The 21238-nt window shown below is 35.8% G+C and overlaps 1 protein-coding gene and 1 long non-coding RNA gene across 9 annotated transcripts in view; one reads left to right on the top strand and one right to left on the bottom strand.

Moving 5' to 3' along the window:
• Positions 1-21238, top strand: part of LOC118202700 (endothelin-converting enzyme 2-like) — a 161579-nt gene that overhangs the window by 75098 nt on the left and 65243 nt on the right. For all 4 annotated transcript variants that reach the window (XR_015042987.1, XR_015042986.1, XM_085823470.1 and 1 more), the window contains exons 16-17: positions 6604-6661; positions 14004-14068. Coding sequence is in view for 2 of the 4 variants with exons in the window: in XM_085823470.1 (XP_085679596.1) it covers positions 6604-6661; positions 14004-14068 (123 nt within the window). In the remaining 2 variants the exon portion in view is untranslated. The remainder of the gene's footprint in view (positions 1-6603; positions 6662-14003; positions 14069-21238) is intronic.
• LOC146999403 (uncharacterized) overlaps positions 1-21238 on the bottom strand; it is a 131281-nt gene that overhangs the window by 51807 nt on the left and 58236 nt on the right. The window lies entirely within an intron of this gene.

Genomic DNA, 21238 nt, shown 5'->3' with positions numbered 1-21238 from the left:
AGGAGTTCTGGCGATGAGCGAATAATTAAACAATTTGAAGAGGATTTGAAATATGTAGACGGGAGGTATGAGGCTCGCTTGTTGTGGAATAGGAGTCCAGAGCATTTGGAAAATAATTTTGGTTTAGCGAAAAGGCAGTTCGAAAGGGTGCAGCGAGAGTTAAAAAGTAACAGCTTTGTGAGGGAACAGTTTATGGAAATAATTAAATTTCAGACACAAAACAACATTATTCAAGAGTGTGAGGATACGAGAGAGGGGTACTTTATGCCATTCCGAGCAGTAGTCCGTAAAGATAAAAAAAGCACTCAAGTTCGAATGGTATTTAATTGCAGCAGTAGCGAAAGAGGAAAGCTATCGTTAAACGATTGCTTAGAAAAGGGCCCAAACCTAAATCCGAATATTTTGGATATCATTCTTTCCTTTCGAAAATTTAAAATTGGATTCTGCGGTGACATAGAAAAGGCGTTTTTGATGATTGGGATAGCAAGGGAAGATAGGCAATATTTAAAATTTCTCTGGTATCCTGATAATGACAGTGAGGACTTTAAAATTATGCAAATGAACAGAGTATTATTTGGATATAATTGTTCACCGTTTTTATTGAGTGCAACGATCAAACATCATTTAAAGAAATATGCGGAAACAAACAAAAACTGTGTCGAGATGCTAAATAGCTCACTGTATGCAGACGATTTGTGTTATGGAGGGGAAAGTGTAGAATCAGCTTTCAGTCTTTCATCAGAGGCGGTATCTATTTTGAGAGACGCGAGTTTTAATTTGAGAAAGCTAAACACTAATTCTAAAGAGCTGTGTGACTTGTGGGTTCAGGAAGGGTTGTGTGAAGAAAGTAGGTCTGAGACAGATAGTAAGTTGAAAGTGTTAGGCTTGGTGTGGAACTTAGAAGAGGATGGTTTGAAAGTAGACGTTACATCATTGTTGAGTAGTTTAGAATCGTTGAGAAATAGTAAAAGATCGGTGTTAAGCACAGCAGTTAAGGTGTTTGATCCAGTCGGATTTATTTCTCCATTTGTGGTGCGAGTTAAGAGACTGATGCAGGAAATATGGGAGAGAGGTTTGGAGTGGGATGCAGAGTTGCCAAAGGAGTTACGGTGCAAATGGATAAAGTGGTGCGCTGAAATTGAGGAATTAAACGCGTTGAAAATAGAGAGGTACTACTTTACAGAAGCTCTAAGTAAAGGTCAGTCGGTTGAAATTCATATTTTCAGTGATGCGTCAGTAGTGGCATATGGAGCGGTGGCATATTTTAGATATAAGAATGAGAGAGGAGAGGTATGTGCGTCGTTTATAATGTCGAAGAGTAGGATAGCTCCGTTAAAAAAGTTGTCCCTCCCTAGGTTGGAATTGATGGGGGGCTGTAATTGCAGCTAGGTTAGGAAAATATTTATTGAAAATATTTCAGGATTTGGTAGGTAGGTTAGTTCTGTGGACGGACTCCGAAATTTGCTTGTGGTGGATAAAGGGGTCAGCGCGTGAGTGGAAGCAGTTCGTGTCGAATAGAGTTGCAGAAATACAAGACTGTACCTCGCCTGATAAGTGGAAATATTGTCCAGGGTCGGAAAACCCAGCAGATAAATTAACTCGTGGTGAAACAGCAAATGCATTGGTGAAAGATAATAACTGGTGGCATGGTCCATCATGGTTGAAAGATTCTGAAGATCAATGGCCTGAGCAGAAGTTTAAAGTAGAAACTGATTCTCAAAATTTGGAACGTTTAAGCACTTATGTTCAAGTGACTATTCCAGAAGAAGAAAATGCGTTAGACATTACCAAATTCAGCAGTCTCGAAAAATTGTTGAGAGTTACAGCTTGGGTAAAGCGGTTTGTCGCCAAGCTAAGAAAACGTGCCTGTGAAGAAGGTCCTCTTACTGTATTGGAGATCCAAGAAGCTGAGGAGTACTGAATAAAACAAGTACAGAGAGCGAATTACTTTTCGGATATTCAACAACTAGAGAGGAATAATCTAATAACACCAGATTCTAAGCTTTACAGTTTAGCACCATATCTGGACAGTAGAGGTATTTTGCGTGTCAGAGGTCGTTTGGAACAAGCAGAATTAATAGATGACGAAAAACATCCCATTATTCTGCCCAAAACGAAGTTCACCGAACTAGTGATATTTAGTGAACACATAAAAGTATTCCATTCAGGAGTCATGGCAACATTGTCCAAAGTCAGGAATAAATTTTGGATACCTAAAGGAAGACAAGTAGTAAAGAAAGTTATTAACACTTGCCTGGTGTGTAAAAAGTTCGCAGTGAAGCCCGCCAAACAGTTAACGGGTCAGTTACCCAGAGATCGTGTAGTCCAAAGTAGTCCTTTCACAGTTGTAGGCATCGACTTAACGGGAGCAATTACTATTAGAGAAAAAGCGGATAACCACAAAAAGCTGTACATAGCCTTATTTACATGCTCCGTCACTCGTGCTGTACACATTGAAGTGGTTTCAGATATGTCAGCAAAAAGTGTCATTTTTTCATTACGACGTTTTTTAGCAAGAAGAGGGAGCTGCAAAGTGATTTATTCAGATAATGCCAAGAATTTCCGCAGCACATGTGAAATAATTAAAGGATTTAAAAGAATCAAAGCAGATCCAAGTGTGGGTGATTTCTTGACATCAAAAGAGGTAACCTGGAAATTCATACCTGAGCGTTCCCCATGGTGGGGAGGGTCCTGGGAGCGTTTGATGAGAAGCATCAAGGAACCTCTGAAGAAAATCTTAGGGAGAGCATTACTGACTTTCGAAGATCTCTCTACAATATTAACTGAACTCGAGTGTGTGCTAAATAATAGACCTCTAACATATGAGAGCAACGAGCTGGGTGAACCTCGCCCGCTCACACCTTCACAGTTTTTATTGCCAGGACGTGGTACATTTAACTTTCCCGAGCATTTCTTGGAAATTTTTAACAAGGTATCCGACAAAGAGACTTTAACCAGGAGGAAGCTTTACCAATCTAAGCTCTTAAAATTAACATGGATCAAGTGGAAAGAGCAATATTTACTCCATCTTAGAAATGCGCATAACTTTGCTAATCCTAAAACTGAGCGGAACCTTAAGACTGGAGACGTTGTGTTGGTAGAAGGACCAAAACAATCCAAACTACTTTGGGACATGGGTGTAATTGAAAACGTGATTATAGGAAGAGATGGACATGTTCGAGCGTGCCTTGTTCGCACGCCCAAAAGACAATTCAGAAGATCGATCCAGATGTTATATCCTTTCGAGATTTAATTTAGATAGAACTTTTGATATTATTGAGTTTTATTATATTATTAATTATTATGTTCATTTGTGGCTTTGATATATACTAGTATAGATTATTCTTTTATATTATTCATTTATATATGTCATACCATTTAGTATTAATCCATTATTAATTAATGTTGATATTGTTATGTAAGTAAGTTTGTGTACTCTTGTTAAAGAGTACAGGTGGGGAGTGATGTAGGAAAAAGAGATAGAGGGCGCTGCGCCGCCCGTATGTTTAGCTAATTAAGAGTTTCGGCAGAGAGGGTTGAGAGGTTGATGAGAGTGGTTGAGAGTGACATAAACTAGATACTCTGTAATCTGTATATAATATTTGTACATAGTCTTCTCTTCATTAAATAGATTTAGTTAAAGGAAAGTGTCTTTGTTTGGCCAGTAGAACACAAGAACCACCGATAAAGAAGATGTAAGTAAGTTATTACACAAGTTCCAAAAATCAGTGACTGTAAGAATTTAACCATCAGAGGTGATGCAAACGCAAAGAATAAAGTCTGGAGATGCCCCTCAGAAGATGATATTGGATCAGAAATTCTGTAAAGAAACTTATTTAAATGAATAGCTCGAAATCCATCTCTGATATTAAAATAACGAGTGCAAGATGGTCAGACATACCCTATCATATCACTAGATTTAGCATAACTTGGTTCATGGAAAGTCCAAAGTGTTACCAGTGTCAATGACTATAAATTCATAACTTAGAAAATATCGCATGTTAGAAGAAGAGTTTTGAAATTTAGATGCAAAACAAAATAGGAATGACATAATACTGCGTCAGCATATGAAGATACAAGAAAATCACCTGACAGAAAATACTGCCAATGCTTGGAATCATTTCTCTTAGATACTATAGATAAGTGCATAATAACAACAGGCTGTGAATGAATATATGACAGTAGAAGGCAGCATTAAAAGTTTCGCAGAACTGGTAGTTTCATCTTCTAGCTTGTAGAGATCAGAAGTTATTTCTAGTTTTTCTACATTTTCTGTACATTATTTTTAAAACAAAAAGAGACAGATTCAAAGAGCAGTACTGGATACCAAGAAACAAGTCTGAACAGAATACAGCTCCACAACGGTTTCGAAACTTGGCATCATTTTCCACATTACCTATAACTCAATTTCACAAGCACAATCCTGAATGTTAGTGGCTCTTCAGATGAAGTCACTGCAAAAAGCAGTTTTACCCATTAGACATAACACTGTTGAACAGTTGCTAAGCTCTCAGCTTGCAATGTAGCATTATATAAAACGGGGGTGGAGGTTAAGCAGAATCAAATACTGATTCAGAAGTCAAACAACAAAAGAATCAAATATTTTTTTCCTCACTGTTCGGACCTTAGATTAAAGGACCTTTATTGTTCAGGGAAATAAAAAAGATTTTGAAACATTGAAAAGTAAAAAAAGTATTCTTTTGATGCTGTGTACGGAGAAATAAAAAAATGCCTATGGATTGCAGCAGGCATCTTTGAGAAAGGTGTGAGTATGGAATATGTCAACCGTGGAATGCGATGTAATTTTCAGCACGTCGTGTCATGCTTTGCACAACATTATCCATCAGTTGTCTAGGCAATTCAACCTCTCTCAGTGCATGGACCGAGGGTTTGGAGGATGTTTTCGGCCAGCAAGTCGTTTTCCCAGAGCACCCAAATACTTTCGATGGGATATAGATCCGAAGAACGTGCTGGCCTAATGAGGCATATAATATTCTCGCTGGTTGGACTATCCTGAACAGCAAGTGTTTGACGACATGGTGCGTTATCATCGATGAAAGTAGACTGATTAGCATCTTACCCTGTTTAACTCGGAATAGTGATTTTTGGGTCCAAAAGCTATTATTCAGTAGCTTATATATCAAAAAATATATTCAAGACTGCATACTCGTACAGGTACGCTATGCTGTAGTATAACCGGCACCTCTTTAAGACAATATAGGGCTTGGATGTAATGCAAATTAGATTGTAACATGTGCATTGTAAGTGAAAGGCATGTATGTATGAAAATTAGTTTGTAACATGCGCACTGAGGACATGTGATATAGTAACAGGCATTGACGATGCGATGCAAACTTAACTGCTAAAAAAAAAAAAAAAAAAAAAAAAAAAATCATCTACTCTTGTCGCCAAAACGCAAGAGTCCCGTGATAGCTAAAAATAATCTGCGCTCATTACTAGCAGCGCCATCTGCATCAATAATAGGCACATCATATAGTGAAAATATATGTAGAGATATAAAATTTCCTTTTCTTTTCCGATTTTGTTTTGAAATATGAATAAATGGCATCTGCAGGCATACTAAATGTGACGGCATACTAAAAAGGCTTATCTCAAGCCAGGGAAGTAGTTATTCCTTTTAATGAAAACAGTTCTTTTTAAGTTAAATTGACTACGTAAGTTAAGTTTAATAAACTGGTTATTGGGGTTTAGAATACTAGTTTTGGTCAGTTACCATCTACAACAGAGGGCGAAATTATCATCTTGTAATGTACTTATACTTGTAATGTATCATATGGACAACTGCCTCATTGATTCTCCACCTGTGTATAGCTAATATCTTAATTAGTAATCATAATAATGTAACTGCATTTCATAATACTATAAATCAGGGGTTCTCAACCGGTGGTACGCAAGAGAAAAATAGGTGGTACGCAAAGAAGCAAAGTATTTTTAACTTAATAGTTCAAAAATCTCGTGAAGAAAAAGATAAATTGATCCAAATTTCCTGTGATCGAACTCGAACTGAAGATTTCAAAAATAATACACTTAACTTTCGTCTGAACCGAAAAATAACTTTAAAGGCATTTCAAATATAGCTATTAAATTTTTATTCCCTTTTTACACAACCTATCTGTGCGAATAAAAATTTTCTTCTATGTTATATTTAAAAATTAAATACAGAACAAAATTAAAAGTGGATCCTAATTTAGGGTTAAAACTAAGTGAAATAAGACCAGACGCAAAGAAATATGTCTCCCTTTAAACAGGCCCAAATTTTAACTAAATTTTTAAATTAAAGTGTTATAACTTAAATTTTGATAATAAAAATGGTAACCCATTATTAATCTGAAATATTTTTTATGTATGCATATTTAGTACAAAGAGCCAATAGGTTGTGCAAATGGCAAAATATATTTATTTTTATTTTTTTCTATTGAAAAATTGAAAAATAATCATTGTAAAATGTAGTGGTGGTACTTACGTTTTTCAGTTTTTATTTAGATGGTACGCGTTAGTCTAAAGGTTGAGAACCGCTGCTATAAATGATTTCGAACCAATTGTTCGAAAGAACTGTACATTTTATAATATTCAAATTTTCAGGTATTGATCTTGGCTTGTTGCGACCTCCTATTTTCGTCTATCTAAAGGACATTCCGAAGTATGTGAAATATTTAATTGTCATTATTTTGCTTTTATTATATTACATTGTTACTTATATACACTCATGTCCATAAATTAAGGATAATTCGGAGTCGAGCGGAAATCGAACTCTAAATTAAATATATCACCTGTAAAATCACTACACACATCTTCAAGAATCATATGCAAATTTTCAGGAAGTAACCAGATGACACCGATGGTACGTCACAATGACGAGAGTGTAAGAGAGTGATATATAAGGAATACAGGCAAAGAAGTAAAATTGTTCGCAGGCGCTTTATAAGCATTTCAGTGCAATAACTGAATAGTTATGACACAAAGGACGCATTTGGATAATTTTTTACGAGGTAGAATTATCGGCCGTCTGGAATGTGGGCGTACCCAAACTGGAAGTATCAGACGAACTTGGAATTGCCAAGAGTGTCATCTCCAGGCTTTGGCAACGATTCCAAGATAATAGCAATGCGAGTAGACGTTACAGCACAGGTCGCCCTAGAGTTACAACGCCGAATGAGGACCGGTATTTGGCAGTTACTGACAAAAGAAACAGGCGGAGCACAGCCTCAGACCTGTCTCGTCAGCTCTCTTCAGTCACTAGTACGACAATTTCAAGGCAGACCGTGTACAGACGCATAGGGCAGATTGGTCTATATGCTCGTAGACCTGTCAGATGCGTTCCACTTACTGCAACTCACTGTCGCCTGCGGTTAGCCTGGAGTAGAGAGCATGCATTGTGGACACCGCAACAGTGGGCTTGTGTGATGTTTTCCGACGAGTCCAGGTTTAGCTTGCAGTCTGATTCTCGCCGGACTTTCATATGGAGAGCTCCAGGTACCCGTTACCACCAAGAAAACATCATTGAACGACACCGTTACGGTGGTGCTGGAGTGCTCGTTTGGGGTGGAATTATTCTGGGTTCCAGAACTGACCTGCATGTTCAAATTGGAACCATGACAAATCAAATCTATAATCTCGTGAAAATCTCGTGACGTCATTCTGGAACAACATGTACGTTTGTTTTGGGGCGCCATGGTCGCACAATTTGCGTTTATGGATGACAACGCCCTTCCTCGGCGTGCAAACATCGTAAGCGAATGCCTTCAATCGGAGGATATCACCCGTGTGGACTGGACAGCATTCTCACCGGACTCGAATTCAGTAGAGCACGTGTGGGACATACTTGGCCGACGAGTTGCAGCCCGTCAACATCCTCCTACACGTCTACCGGAACTTCGGAGAGCATTGCTTTTTGAGTGGTGTAATATCTCCCAAGATCAGATCAATAATTTTATACTCAGCATGCCTAGGCGTTGTACGGACTGTATTGCATCGTCTGTGAGACATACAATGTATTAACAGTCATACCAACCATGTAATATTGGTTTTTTGTAAATAGGCTTTTTTTTTTTTTTTTTTTTTTTTTTTTGTAGTTTGCTACAGGGAGAAAAAAGTCGCTAATTTTTTTAATAATATCAAACATATAGCATCTGTTTTTGCTCTTTACCTTTTGTTTAATAAATAATCTTTACAAGTAAGTCAAATTTGTTTTGCTTCTAACTCTTCCTTTGCCTTATTTTGCATTATCCTTAATTTATGGACATGAGTGTAAAATGGGTCTATATGTTGCCATATCAACAAGATTATAGTCTGGAGAATAAATGGAGAAAATAAACGCTGTGCGAAGATAACGACATGAATTACCATCGCAAATGGAGGTTGCCAACTATAGTTTTAAATACGACTAAAATTAATGGCTGCAAATAGCTTGGGTTTTCTTCTCTAACTGGTAATATGAAACTTAGCACAGCGAGTGTTTGCAGAATTTTATAATCATTTCATTACATTTTAAACACTAATTTTCATTTTAATTAGTGTTTAAAATGTAAAGATATTGTTCGATCTAATAGCACTTTTTTTGTGGGGGGAGGGATTATAAATTTGTATCATGATTTCCCTGATAGAAGGGTTTTTTTTGTAAAATTTCCAGGCGTGTTATATTTCATTCTTCTTCCACTGCTTTCTAGAGTCCATCAATAGTGGTGGGTTTGCGCTTAGAAAGAGCTCTTTTCAAGAGACGATAGGCACAGTAGTCATATTCGAAACGTCAGGGGACTTTGTAGGAATATTTTGGTAAGGTATATATGGAATACCTGTATCAGGTTTCATTTTTTTAAGGCATGCAGTGGTACTTTTGCGTTATATGACTTGTTGCTTTGTCTTGATGGAAGTTTCACTCTTTGAAAGTCATTGGGGTGAAGAAAGCAATTTCTTCTCTAAGTATCAGACGTAAAACTTTCTCTTGATAGTATATTGAGTTGATTTTAACACCTTTTTCTCACGCCTTTTATTTTTAATTTCTCAGTGCAAGAGAATTCTAGAAGAATCATAAACTCATTGCTGAAACGTTTTTTGCATTGACGGAAACAGGCTTGTGTACCTTTTTCCTCTTCATTTTAGGCAAAAAATAGACCGTTCTTGTTCTAGCCATTTAGCTGAATCAACGCTTTAAGGATCACTTTGTATTTCCATTTATCTCTCGCTAAATAGAGTTCAAAGAAGGTTCTGCAAATTGTTCTGCGTTGAGCCACAGCTTTAGGCAAAGGAAAGGTTAACATTATGTCTTTGAGCCTTTTTAAGATGTAAATCTCTCTTTTTTTAAATTTTATTTATTGATGCTACAGATATATTTAAAGACTTCGCAACTGATGTTTGCGTCGGCGGATTTTCTCTTGTTACTAAGGTTTAACTTTACATAGAGTAGGTACTTTTTTCAGGTATTCGTTTGGAATTTTCTTTCCCTTTAGAAGTAATGGCCGAGGGTTTTTCCCTTTCCGATTATTAATGTTGCTTATTTTGCGCTTATAAATTTTAATACCATGCATTTCATAACCCTTTTGAACTAAGGAACAGGATATTTCTCTTCGAAAAGAGCAAAAACATGTGCTTTAATCTGCAGCTTGTTTACATGTGACATTTTGAAAGAAGAATAAATTTAAAAGTAGCGCACGAAATTTTTCATTTCAAATAATAAGCTGTTACCAGAAAATTTTATTCCAAAACTTAATTTTTAAAAATTCTTCAACAAAATAATTCTAAAAATGTGTAGACACTTTGTGTATTTGATTCTGTGTTGCTACATTAAAATAGTCAACTTTAAGCCAAATCAAGCACATAATCGTATATGTTTATTCAATGAATTGCAGTGCCTTAGTTTGCTATTTATATTTTTTACCAATTGTTTGGAAAGGGGAGGTAGATGCTTGATATTCACATAAAATTTAAGTGAATGGTAACTGTGCTAGGCAGGCAACATATTTATAAAAAATTTTGTGTTCATTTATATATGAGTAGTTTAATTTTTAAATTATGGGAATTTTGTCACGCTTTTCGTATATATTATTTCTCTTCTTCAAATATAAATTCAGAGAGTAAATATTAGAAACGTATTTGATTTGTATTAGCTAGATACAAGAATGACGAAATTAAATAGAGAACCAGAATGCATAAACATGATTCTATCAAAACTGTTGATTTTCGATTGAATTATTTCATGAAATATGTACACTGCGGGGGCGGGGGGGGAGATAGTTCTATATCTCCCGTTCTACTGGACCTATTGACAAAATTCAAATTGCATTTTTCGTGTCTCGAAAGCGCGACTTACAATATTTATTAGATTTATATATAGCATTGTTCTAACATAGGTATTTTGACACAAAATCGGACTTTTTCTTAAATAACATACCAATTTTTTTCCATATTTCGATTTTACGACTCAAATTATGCCTAGATATTAAATTTTGTAAAATTTGGGGTGAAATTTACGGAGAAATTCAAAAATTTATCTAGGCGCAATTTTTTCAGTTTGCGAACTTCTGAATAGATGGCAACCAATTTCCCTTCCCTTCCATTATGCTGGAGCGGAAAAAAAGGCACTTCCTTCCTACATTTTACATTGCGCATGAGCGGAAAAAAGGTCACATCGTTCCTATTTTCAAATAATTTTAGTAAGTGTCTAAACCACATTTGATGTTTTATCACTTTCAACCAAAATGCCAAATTTCAAAACGCACCAATATATAAATTCACGTATACCTTCGGAAATTTTGAAAACAAAAAAGCTGTAAGTTTTTGCAGGCATGCTTAGAAATACGTCTACGTTAAGATGATGGTAAAAATTTTACAGATTATAATTCAAAATGTTTTTGAAAAATTTATAAAAATTATTTAAAAATTCAAATAAAAAAAATTAAATCATGAAAAAAGGGTAAATTTTATTTCGAAATGTGAAAGGAAGAGTCAAATAAGTTTAATAGAAAAAGAGAGATTAATAAATATATACCAAACTATACCATTAAGGAGCTAAAATTTTGATGGCTAATTTTGTAAAAACTACTCGTGCGACTTTTACAAAGCTTAGTAGTTTTGCGTAATTGCAGTCGTAGATTTGAAATATGGAAAAAAAATTGGCATGTCATTTCAGAAAAAGTCCGATTTTGTGTAAAATTACCTATATTAGAACAATGCTATATATAAATTTTGAATTTCGCCAATCGGTCCAGTAAAACGGGAGTTATAGAACTGTCACCCCCTCCTTTTTTTTTTTTTTTTTTTTTTTTTTTTCCGCAATGTACTTTTAGCATCCTTATTATTCTGAATTTCCCATCATCATTCGCATCGTTAGTAAAGTTGCAAAAGACAATATGATTTACAGATTGTGAAACAGGAAGTCGCTTCCTTATATTTTTAAGACTAAGTGTGAGTGTTTCATACTTTATTTGGTACTTTTCCGGTTCGCCGGCGCAAATCTCGCCAAGCAGACTTTATTGGCGACAACATACAGTGTACACATAAAAAATGTTAACAAATTTTAGTTTTAAGAACTTTTTATTTTGAAGACATAAACAATTTAATAACATTTAAAACTTTGTAAAAAGGCAATAAATAAAGACAATAAATTTGTATAAAGACATTTATTTAAAAATTTACTATGCTTTCATGGTTCAACATCCTGATTCGTCGGTTTATATCACGTGACGCCAAGTGATCTCATCTCACGGAAACTACACTACAAAAATCTAATTCTCTCAGTAATTATGTACATTAATTTCAAGTTAAATATTAATTTGGAGTACAAGCTTAAATGGAAGAATTATTTCAATTCGTACGAATAGACCGTTACTCAGAAACGAAGAGAGAAGGGAATTATTTCAATTCGTACATTACTCAGAAATTATGTAAAACCGCAGTGCTTTACTTCCCTAGTGCATTCTCATTAGAATGGATGAATTTAACCCTTTTCTATATTTTCGCTTTCGGGTGATTGGTGTGATTGCATCCTAATTGACTTGATTACCGCGAATGGCCTTAAGGCATAAAATTGAACTATCTGGTAAAAATTCTATGTAATTATATGCCAGTATTGAAAGAAACAATCAATCTGATAAGAAATGGTTTGCGACTTGTTTTGAAAATGAGGCGTAAAAGGTTACCAGCGAGGATATTCCGTTTGGCATCAGTTTTACCATTATTGGTGACTTTATCGCCTGCGTCAGCAAAACGGAAAAGTACGCTTTATGTTTTTAAACCTAGTAATATACTTGGGATATAAAAGCATTAGGTTTTTCGTTGTTTATCTTTCGAATCAGGAAACAAGAAGAATCAAACAGGCCTCGCCACAAATCTAATCACAGGTCTTCCAGATGATGACACATTTACCAAAAAGATACAAAACAAACGAATGTTATAAATCCTTAAAGGGTGCGAGAAAAGGCAATGAGACCTTTTCGGGCAAATCCGAATGCTAAGGCTTTATCGCAGACCTCATTTTAGTTCGGACTCCTTTGCAAAGACTAGTTTTTCGGAATGGAGAAAAGAAAAATGAACTGAACCTAATCTGGCATATTACTATTTTTCCAACCACATGTGAGGAATGCTGTAATTCCATGCAACACAGAAAGTTTCCGCAATATATCGTCATACACTGACTACCAATAAGTATTTGGACACCTGTGATAGAAAAGAAAAACTAACTTTATTCAAAATCAATAGTTGGTAGAGCCTCCACGAGAGGTAATTACAGAGTGGACCCTCAGGGGCATACTTTCCACAAGTCTTTGTATGACAACTAGTGGTATTTTCTTCCACTCGGCTTGGAGAAGACATAGAAGTTCCTTCACCAATTTTGCACGGGTAGTGCACCCCTGAATTCGGCGATGCAACTCGTCCCAGAGGTTCTCGCTAGGGTTCAGGTCTGGACTCTGGGCAGGCCAGTCCATTCGATGAACTCCATTGGCACCATACCAAGCCTTGGTTAACGTCGAAACATGACAACTGGCATTGTCGTCCTGAAAGTAACAGGGGTCCAACCCGTAAAACTGCCACAACGTAGGAAGCACATTGTCATCCAAAATAGTGCAGTAGGCATCGGAGTTGAGCTTACCATGAATGGGGACCAAGGGTCCCAGCCCATACCAGGAGAAACACCCCCATACCATAATTCCACCTCCGCCGAACTTGACTGTTGGCGGAATGCATTCTGGCAGGAGACGTTCTCCAGGTAGACGCCAGACCCAGACCCTGCCATCCGAACGGTAAAGGGTGAACCTTGATTTGTCACTCCAAAAAACCCGTTTCCACTGATATACGGTCCAATTTAGATGTGCTTTGCACCACATTAACCGAGCAGTGCGGTTAGACTTTGTGATCAAAGTCTTATGGGCAGCAGCACGACCATGAAAATCAAGCAGATGTGCTTTCTTACTGATGGTATTCATTGAAACAATACTCCCGGATGGCTGTAGAAACTCCTCGTGGATGAGGGCCATCGGTTGGGCCTATACTTCCGAATTTCTCTGGACAGCACTCGTCGGTCTCTATCTCCCAGTTTCGCTGGTCTGCCGACTCGGGGCACATTCCGACAATCACCGTTCACCTTCCACTTCTTAATCACATAGGCCACTGTCGATTTTGGGTACTTCAGATCGCTAGATATGTCCCTTAAGGATCGGCCACATTTGTGATACCCGATAATTATACCTTTTTCGAAATCAGAGAGCTCCGAACTGCGAGGCATCTTGCATGAGACTAAAGCCGATGCTGTTTCCTACACGATATATACCGGCGGAGTCCGTGACGTACCTTAGGACCGCAGATATTGTCATTTACATAGGTGTTACATAGGTGTCCAAATACTTATTGGTAGTCAGTGTAGTTCCAATGCCGTATTTTGTGTTATTTTCCTAATGTTAATATACTGTGCAATGGAATAAATTGGCTAAAAAACATCTAATCTATTTCAGAGAGTAACTCCGTTAATAAGATAGTTTTCTATTTCCCAGATACTTGAAGTATGGACAAAATGCAGTTCTGGCTAGAGAAATGAGCCACGCTTTTGACGCTAAAGGTAAGAAAATGAGTTTAAGCAAATGCATACATACATCTGTAGAATACTCTTTCATGTTTATGTAAATATTCGTTTATAACATGATAATATAAGAATATACGCACTTCTAAAGAAACTTAAGGGGTATCAGAAACCCCTATACCGACAATGTTAAATTGGCCATTTTAGATGTACTTTTTCTCAAAATCTGCTGTAGATACAAGCTTGAAATTTTTTCTGTAATTAAAGTATACCTATCTGATTATACTGAAATGAGCTTTTGAAACATTTTGAATTTTAGAGTAAATTACAGAATATTTTGTTAGGCATAGTAAAATTTAGCACTTTTCTCACATAAAAAAATTTTAAAAATGTTTTTTCTAAGTTTATTACAAAAAGTTCATTTTAGTAAATATTAGGGAACATCATAAATAAGAAATAAAAAGTTTAGATACCTGTGAGCAGTAGTTCCTGAGAAAAGGTACGTCGAGTATAAAAAAATCACGTTTGGAGAAAAACGCGTTTTTATGTAAAAATCCTCATTGATCAAAGCAGTAGATGACAAATTAAAACTAGATTTTTTTTACAGTTCTAATTTTCATAGAGATTAAAGAATGGTATGTTTAGAAAGATAAAAGTCTAGAGAATTTGAAAATGCAAAAATCCGAAATCACAATTTTTTGAAGATTTGGGGGTTCCAACACCCCTTAAAATTTTCGAATATTTACTTTAATAAAATTTACTTCGAAATAATGATTAAAGCTAAGCATCTTCTACGTATCAAATCTAAGATTTAATTTAGCATTTCAATCTCATGCAGTGATGTCTTTGAAACTTATTTGGTCACCGCAAAGTGTATGACTACTTTCTGCCTAAGGAAAATTACCTTTGATTGGGGACTTTCCAAAAAATTAATCAATATTTATACAATATTTATACAATGTCTTATTAAAGTGTTAGTACACTTACGAGTTTGTGATATCTTGTTTTATTCACTAATAAAAATTAGTATTTGAGAATGAGAATGTTTTAATGATATCTATAAATGTCTCTTAACAAAAATACATTAGTTATTTTCTGAACATAGCAAAACTTTTTTTGGAAGGGGGGGGGGGAATCAATAATCAAAAAGTAACGGAAAAGTTACCTCACAAGTCTTCGTACACTTTAAAGAAATCTGCACATATTAGTAAATATTGCGGTATGTCTGTTAGTTAGTGTATTGTAGGATATATTGCAGCACTTATGACAGCTTTTAAACGTCTGAGCATAGTGTATAAGGCATTTCTCCCACTTTCCTAGCGTGCCTTCTAACGTAGTGGTTCTGCACACTGGGCCGGTACTCCAGAGGACTGTGGTTCGATTCCCGGCGAAGGCGGTTGCTAATTTTTCATCTTACCTGCTTCCAAAAATATCCTAATGTCTCTACAAATAGTTAGTTTCATGACTCGGTAAAGAAGTATGCAACCTTCACTAAAAAAAAAAAAAAAAAAAAAAAAAAAAAAAAAAAAAACTGTTTCTTTTCCAATCCAACAGAATCTTTAAGTACATATAAGTACAGGACTGTGGTTCGATTCCCGGCGAAGGCGGTTGCTAATTTTTCATCTTACCTGCTTCCAAAAATATCCTAATGTCTCTACAAATAGTTAGTTTCATGACTCGGTAAAGAAGTATGCAACCTTCACTAAAAAAAAAAAAAAAAAAAAAAAAAAAAAAAACTGTTTCTTTTCCAATCCAACAGAATCTTTAAGTACATATAAGTACAGGACTGTGGTTCGATTCCCGGCGAAGGCGGTTGCTAATTTTTCATCTTACCTGCTTCCAAAAATATCCTAATGTCTCTACAAATAGTTAGTTTCATAACTCGGTAAAGAAGTATGCAACCTTCAGTAAAAAAAAAAAAAAAAAAAAAAACTGTTTCTTTTCCAATCGAACAGAATCTTTAAGTACATATAATTAGAGCTACAATATCTCTACAAAGTTTTTTTTTTTTTTTTTTTTTTTTTTTTTTTTGTAATATCAGCATCAGTGTTCCAAATTCTTCCATCATTCCTGTTTTTAGTTCGGTTTTCGTTTTTATGTCGTGTCATCGTGCTCAACCTTTTATTCTATCCAAATGCGCTCTATGGAGTTTTAATCTAGTGACTGAAGTGGTGTTTTCAGAAGTTGTGAATAATTATAGACACACCAAATGCGAACGTTGGGGGCATGTGCTTAGGATCGTTATCCTGATAAAAAAAATAAAGTTGTGCCCAAATACCCAAATTTTGGAAGGATAATTTTAAATTATCTTTTAAAATAATTCATTAAAGAGAATGGTTCATTATGTCATTAATAAATACTAAATTACCTAATCATGATGCTGACATGCACCCCCACACAAGCATATAACGCCAAAGTTCGTATACTCGCTACAAACCGGGAAAACCACTAAAACGCCCATGCAGCCTAGCTGTTCACCGGGATTCGAACCCTGGACCGAAATATCAGTGTTCAGGACTTTACCACTCGGCCGCTGGTGGGCTAAGGATCAGCTGGAGTGCAGATAAGGAACCCATAAAAGAATAAGAAAAGAATATGATTATGAATAATTAGAATCTTCATAATTCAATGCATTATGAATTGCAATGGATGTATTTAATGCATTCATATGACGGACATAACGTCGAATATGAAATAAAAGAAATATTTTCTGAAGTTTTCACTTTAATACGGCCATCATTCTTTAGAGTTTTTGTTGCCATTCCTGTCTCGTAAATCTGCACTTAATACTTGATTTAATAACAGATTTAAAGGCGATATATAATATTTCGGTTCCCAAGCAAGATGAGCGAAAGAAAATAGTTATTCCATCAAGTAGAAGAAAGGAATCGTAGAAAACTCCCAAGAGAAGAACTTACATGCTTTCTGACAAACAAACTTTGCATCTCCGAACGTGGCAATCATAATGCAGTAAACTCAGTCAACAAATGGAGAAGAGAAATTCCAAAAAGCGCACGTACAGATCAAGTTGACATCATCTTTGAACCATTTACTAATAAAAAAAGCAAAAAAAATTTTAAAAAATTAAGTCTGAAAGCTTTCAGATTTTATATTACGCCCAAAGAGGCGTTTTTTTTTTTTTTTTTTTTTTAATGTTTTGTGTGTTACCTTTATTTATTAATGATGTTCTTCGCACTTAAACCGTAAAATTCAATTCAACCGCAATATCACAAAATATTTAAAGATAGCATACTTTAGAATTTCCGATGCACAGTCTCGCGCGCTGGAGATAAAAATGTTTTCTTCCGTACAGTGTTGCCATTGCTCGCTTTGAAATCGTTGGCCGTTCGTTAAAGGAATTAAAAATAAATAAAAAGTTATAAAAAATAAAAAATTCATTAAAGTTTGACAAAATTCTAAATAGATAATAAAACCAACTCGAAATTCAGAATTTCCGGAGGAATAACCTTAATCGGAGGACTAACGTTGCCGTTTTTAAATTAATTGCCCTTCTGGGTTAAAAAAGAGTTTTCCGCAAGGCTAATATTTTAGTCATTTGCTCTTGGACATCATAGCCTTCTCTGTAAGAAGATCGACAATACTTCAAATAAGCTGGAAGACACTGAATTATTAAACGTGCACTTGCGTTCAATTTTTTTTTTTTTTTTTTTTTTTTGATCGCATCAACTTTTCAAATACTTGTAAAATCGTGTTCTTTTTGGCCACATAAACTCTATTAGATCCTATTGAAGAACCTTTCGACTTCTCGCACAGGGGTAAAGGAAACCAACAAAGAAACAGGGTAAAAATAACCCTTTAATTATTATTTAAACTCTGAACAGAAAAAGGCATATACTTCGTGCTTAACAACAACACCGCCAACTTGCCATGGAACTTAAGAATCGTTACACAACAAATTCAAGCTAAAGGTTAGTGCTGGACTAGAACTTAGGGCTAACTAGTTTGGCTCAAAAATCTACCTGCGCGATAATTATTTAAATGGCCAAAAAGGCGTATCAGCAACTCCACGTAACAGCAAGAACAGACTCGTAACGTGCGCTGGCATGCGAAAACATGCTCTGAATAAACTCCCAAGATTCACCCGTTTAAATACTCACTTCACGTAACTTTAAATTTGCATCCTGGCGAGGAAATGAGAGGGGAAGTTCAGGATTTCAGAAAAGACAACAAAAATTTAAATAATTGGTTAATTGAACTAAGGGAAACCCTACACATTAACTCTCTATTACGATCGCTATGGTTGAAAGTGCAGTATTTGGGGGTGAAGAATCTCAAACAATAGGTAATCATAGGAATGACTCATCAATCTGCATTCTCTCCACTAACTACCAAAATGCATTTTTTCCGCGTATTTTGGAAAATAATCTAGATGGAAAGAAACCTCGAATCTAATCACTACTAAAAGCAAAAATATAAAGCATTAAATTTGTTTCAGGCGTTGATGTTCTTGAAACCGAAAAAAACCAGCGAAAGCAGCAGCAAAGAACAAAATGAGTTGATTTAATGCCACCATTTTATTTTTTCTTCCTAAAATGGCGAAAGAGTCTGATGGATCTCCTAGTCTGGATTAACCAGAACAGGCCACATAAAAGAATTGGAGAACTTCGCATAAGAAGAATAAATCAAATAATGATTCAAGTAGGTGTGGCACTTGATATTAGTGATGCTTGATATTGCAATAAATAAGCCATTTGTAATCTGCGCGTGAAGTCAATTAATTGCCTTTAAAGACTCTTGTAAGGATCTTAAGTTTTACTAACTTTTATTTTATTTTAAAACTTTACTATACTCTCTTATTTTCCACTTCCGGCAAGAATTAAATGCGTTAACTTGGTTACGCAAATTGTACTTGCTAACGCCCAAGTATTTAAGTTGTGGCCTTTTTGCCAAGAGTTAGAGAGCGAGGGAAAGTGATCCGCCTTGCCACTGTATTCCGTACGAGTTTTCAATCAGCTGCTGTCCGCCTTTAAGGCCAGAGGTTTAGCCCTCTTCTTATTTAAAACGTATTGTAGTTTCGGCAGTTTGCGTACTACATACGTAATAATTTAAAAGGATAGCCTTAGCATTAGTCAATTGTGTAAAGCACTCGAAGTTGTTAACTTTTATTTTAAGTTAGTTAGTAGTTTTTATATTTTTACGTTCAGACCACAAGTGGTTGGTCTTTGTATCCGAAGTGCGGGATCACCTGTAACATCCTGGACAATAAAGGGTAAAGTGAACCCTTTCTGCTTGCGTCGTCCTTTCCACACATATTTAAACAGAGCCCGAAACAAATCAAAAGACATACGAGTCCTGATAAACTCAGGCCGAAATTCAAGATTTAGAGCTTCATGAAGATGATCCTGAAGCAAGTGACACGGCGGTTTTTAAATAAATGTAAATTTTTCGTGTATCAATATATGAATGAATATAAGGCATACTTGTACATGAATTTCTGAATAAATGCAAATTGTTGTGCATGGAAAAATAAGACATCCCTTGAAAACAGGTCCTTATGTGTCATTTTAGAGCAAAAATGAATACAGGAGTCGCTTTAATTTTGGAGTACATACGGTATTATCGAATGGCAAGGTATCATATACGTGGAAGCATAAACATTTTACAAAATTTTAAGAAGAAAAATATGGAAAACACTTTATACAGAAAAGTATCAAAGAAATATAGATTCCAAAAGTTGCTACTCCATTAATTTTTTGCTTTCAATTTCTAAAATTGGATTGGATTATTTAGATTACAGCAAAACAGGATATCTGCCTAGAGCATGCCTTCGTGGAGAACTTTCTAAAGAAAATTGGCTCGTATTTATATTGCCCATGGGAGAGACCACAAATTTCCTATGCGGCCAACCTGTTCGCCGAAATTTGATCCCGGGTCAAACTATCAGCAATTTTATCCGCTTTGGCCGCTTTCTGTTTCTACTAAATAACAAGTCATTTCGGATTTCAGCTTTTTCAATATTTTGTCTGAACGTTTCACTGTACTGGCATTTATAATTCTTTCTTTACGTGCGGGAGGGACCCTTTCTTTTTATCGAATATTAGAGTTAAGAAGTAAGTGATGGATAATTTCACTCGTTGTATATTAGATTATGCCGGTGTGGTGCATGGGCGACGACAACCAAAAAGATACACAGAGGGCGCTAACTCTCAATCAATGGCACCAAAAGTTTAGTTTCCAGGAGGGAGACTTACAGAGAGCCCAGTATAAGGAAAGGCTCATGGAGCGGTAGCGATTGACATCGTATACCCGTAGTTCCAGTTCAGCGACCTGAATTTCCATTTGACACAGTGAACATATATATAATCGGTCGAACTGAGCCTCCATCAGCACGTAAACACAAATATGTATTGTGTTTAGTCGACGAACATTCTAGGTGCCCAGAAGCTGCCCCTTTGAGAACAATTACACCAAAATCAACCTGCGATGCATTATTAGAATTTTTTATGAGAACAGGCATACCTCGGGTGATAGCTAGTGATCAAAGCACCAATTTGTTGCAGAATTAATAGAAGAGCTGCATGCTAGATTGGGAGCAAGTCCTATATTTGCAACATCAGGATATCGACAAAGTTCGGGATTAGTTGAATGGTACAACTAAGTCCTGAAACGTATCATATCATTCGAAACAACTCTAAAATTTGGGACAAACACATCTCATACGTGTTATTTGCTTACCGAGAAATCCCAAATTGTATTACTGGAGTATCCCCGTTTAAATTAATTTATGGAAAAGAGGCTAGAGGTCTGTTAAGAGTATTAAAATCATCATGGTCAGGAGAAATTCCGCTAACAATAAAATTGGGTAAAAATGCTGTTGATTATCGACATGAACTGAAAGTGAATTTCGAAAGAGCAGCAGAACAAGCATCTATAATAGCAGAATTGAAGCAAGGTACATGCAAGATATGCTAATCGAAGAGCGATATATAAAGAATTCAAACCGGGAGATCAAATGTATCTGATGATTCCGGATTCCAGTAATAAATTTTATGCCAGATGGACAGGACCTCCAGAAATAGTAGCTCGTTGTAATCCAGTTTCTTATAATAGAGTAAAACTGACAGATGGTACAATAAGAAGAGTTCACGTAAATAAACTCAGAAAGTTTAATCCAAAAGTACAGGTGGTACGTTTAATATTTGAGAATTAAGAGGAACCAGGAGAAGTTCATCCCACACCCAGTGCGAG

This window comes from Stegodyphus dumicola, chromosome 1 (genome assembly GCF_044657685.1).
Source record: "Stegodyphus dumicola isolate Sdum_Otavi_A_Nest chromosome 1, ASM4465768v1".
Taxonomy (NCBI): domain Eukaryota; kingdom Metazoa; phylum Arthropoda; class Arachnida; order Araneae; family Eresidae; genus Stegodyphus; species Stegodyphus dumicola.
Note: the sequence above shows the minus strand (reverse complement) of the source record. Positions and strands in the feature narration are given on the sequence as shown.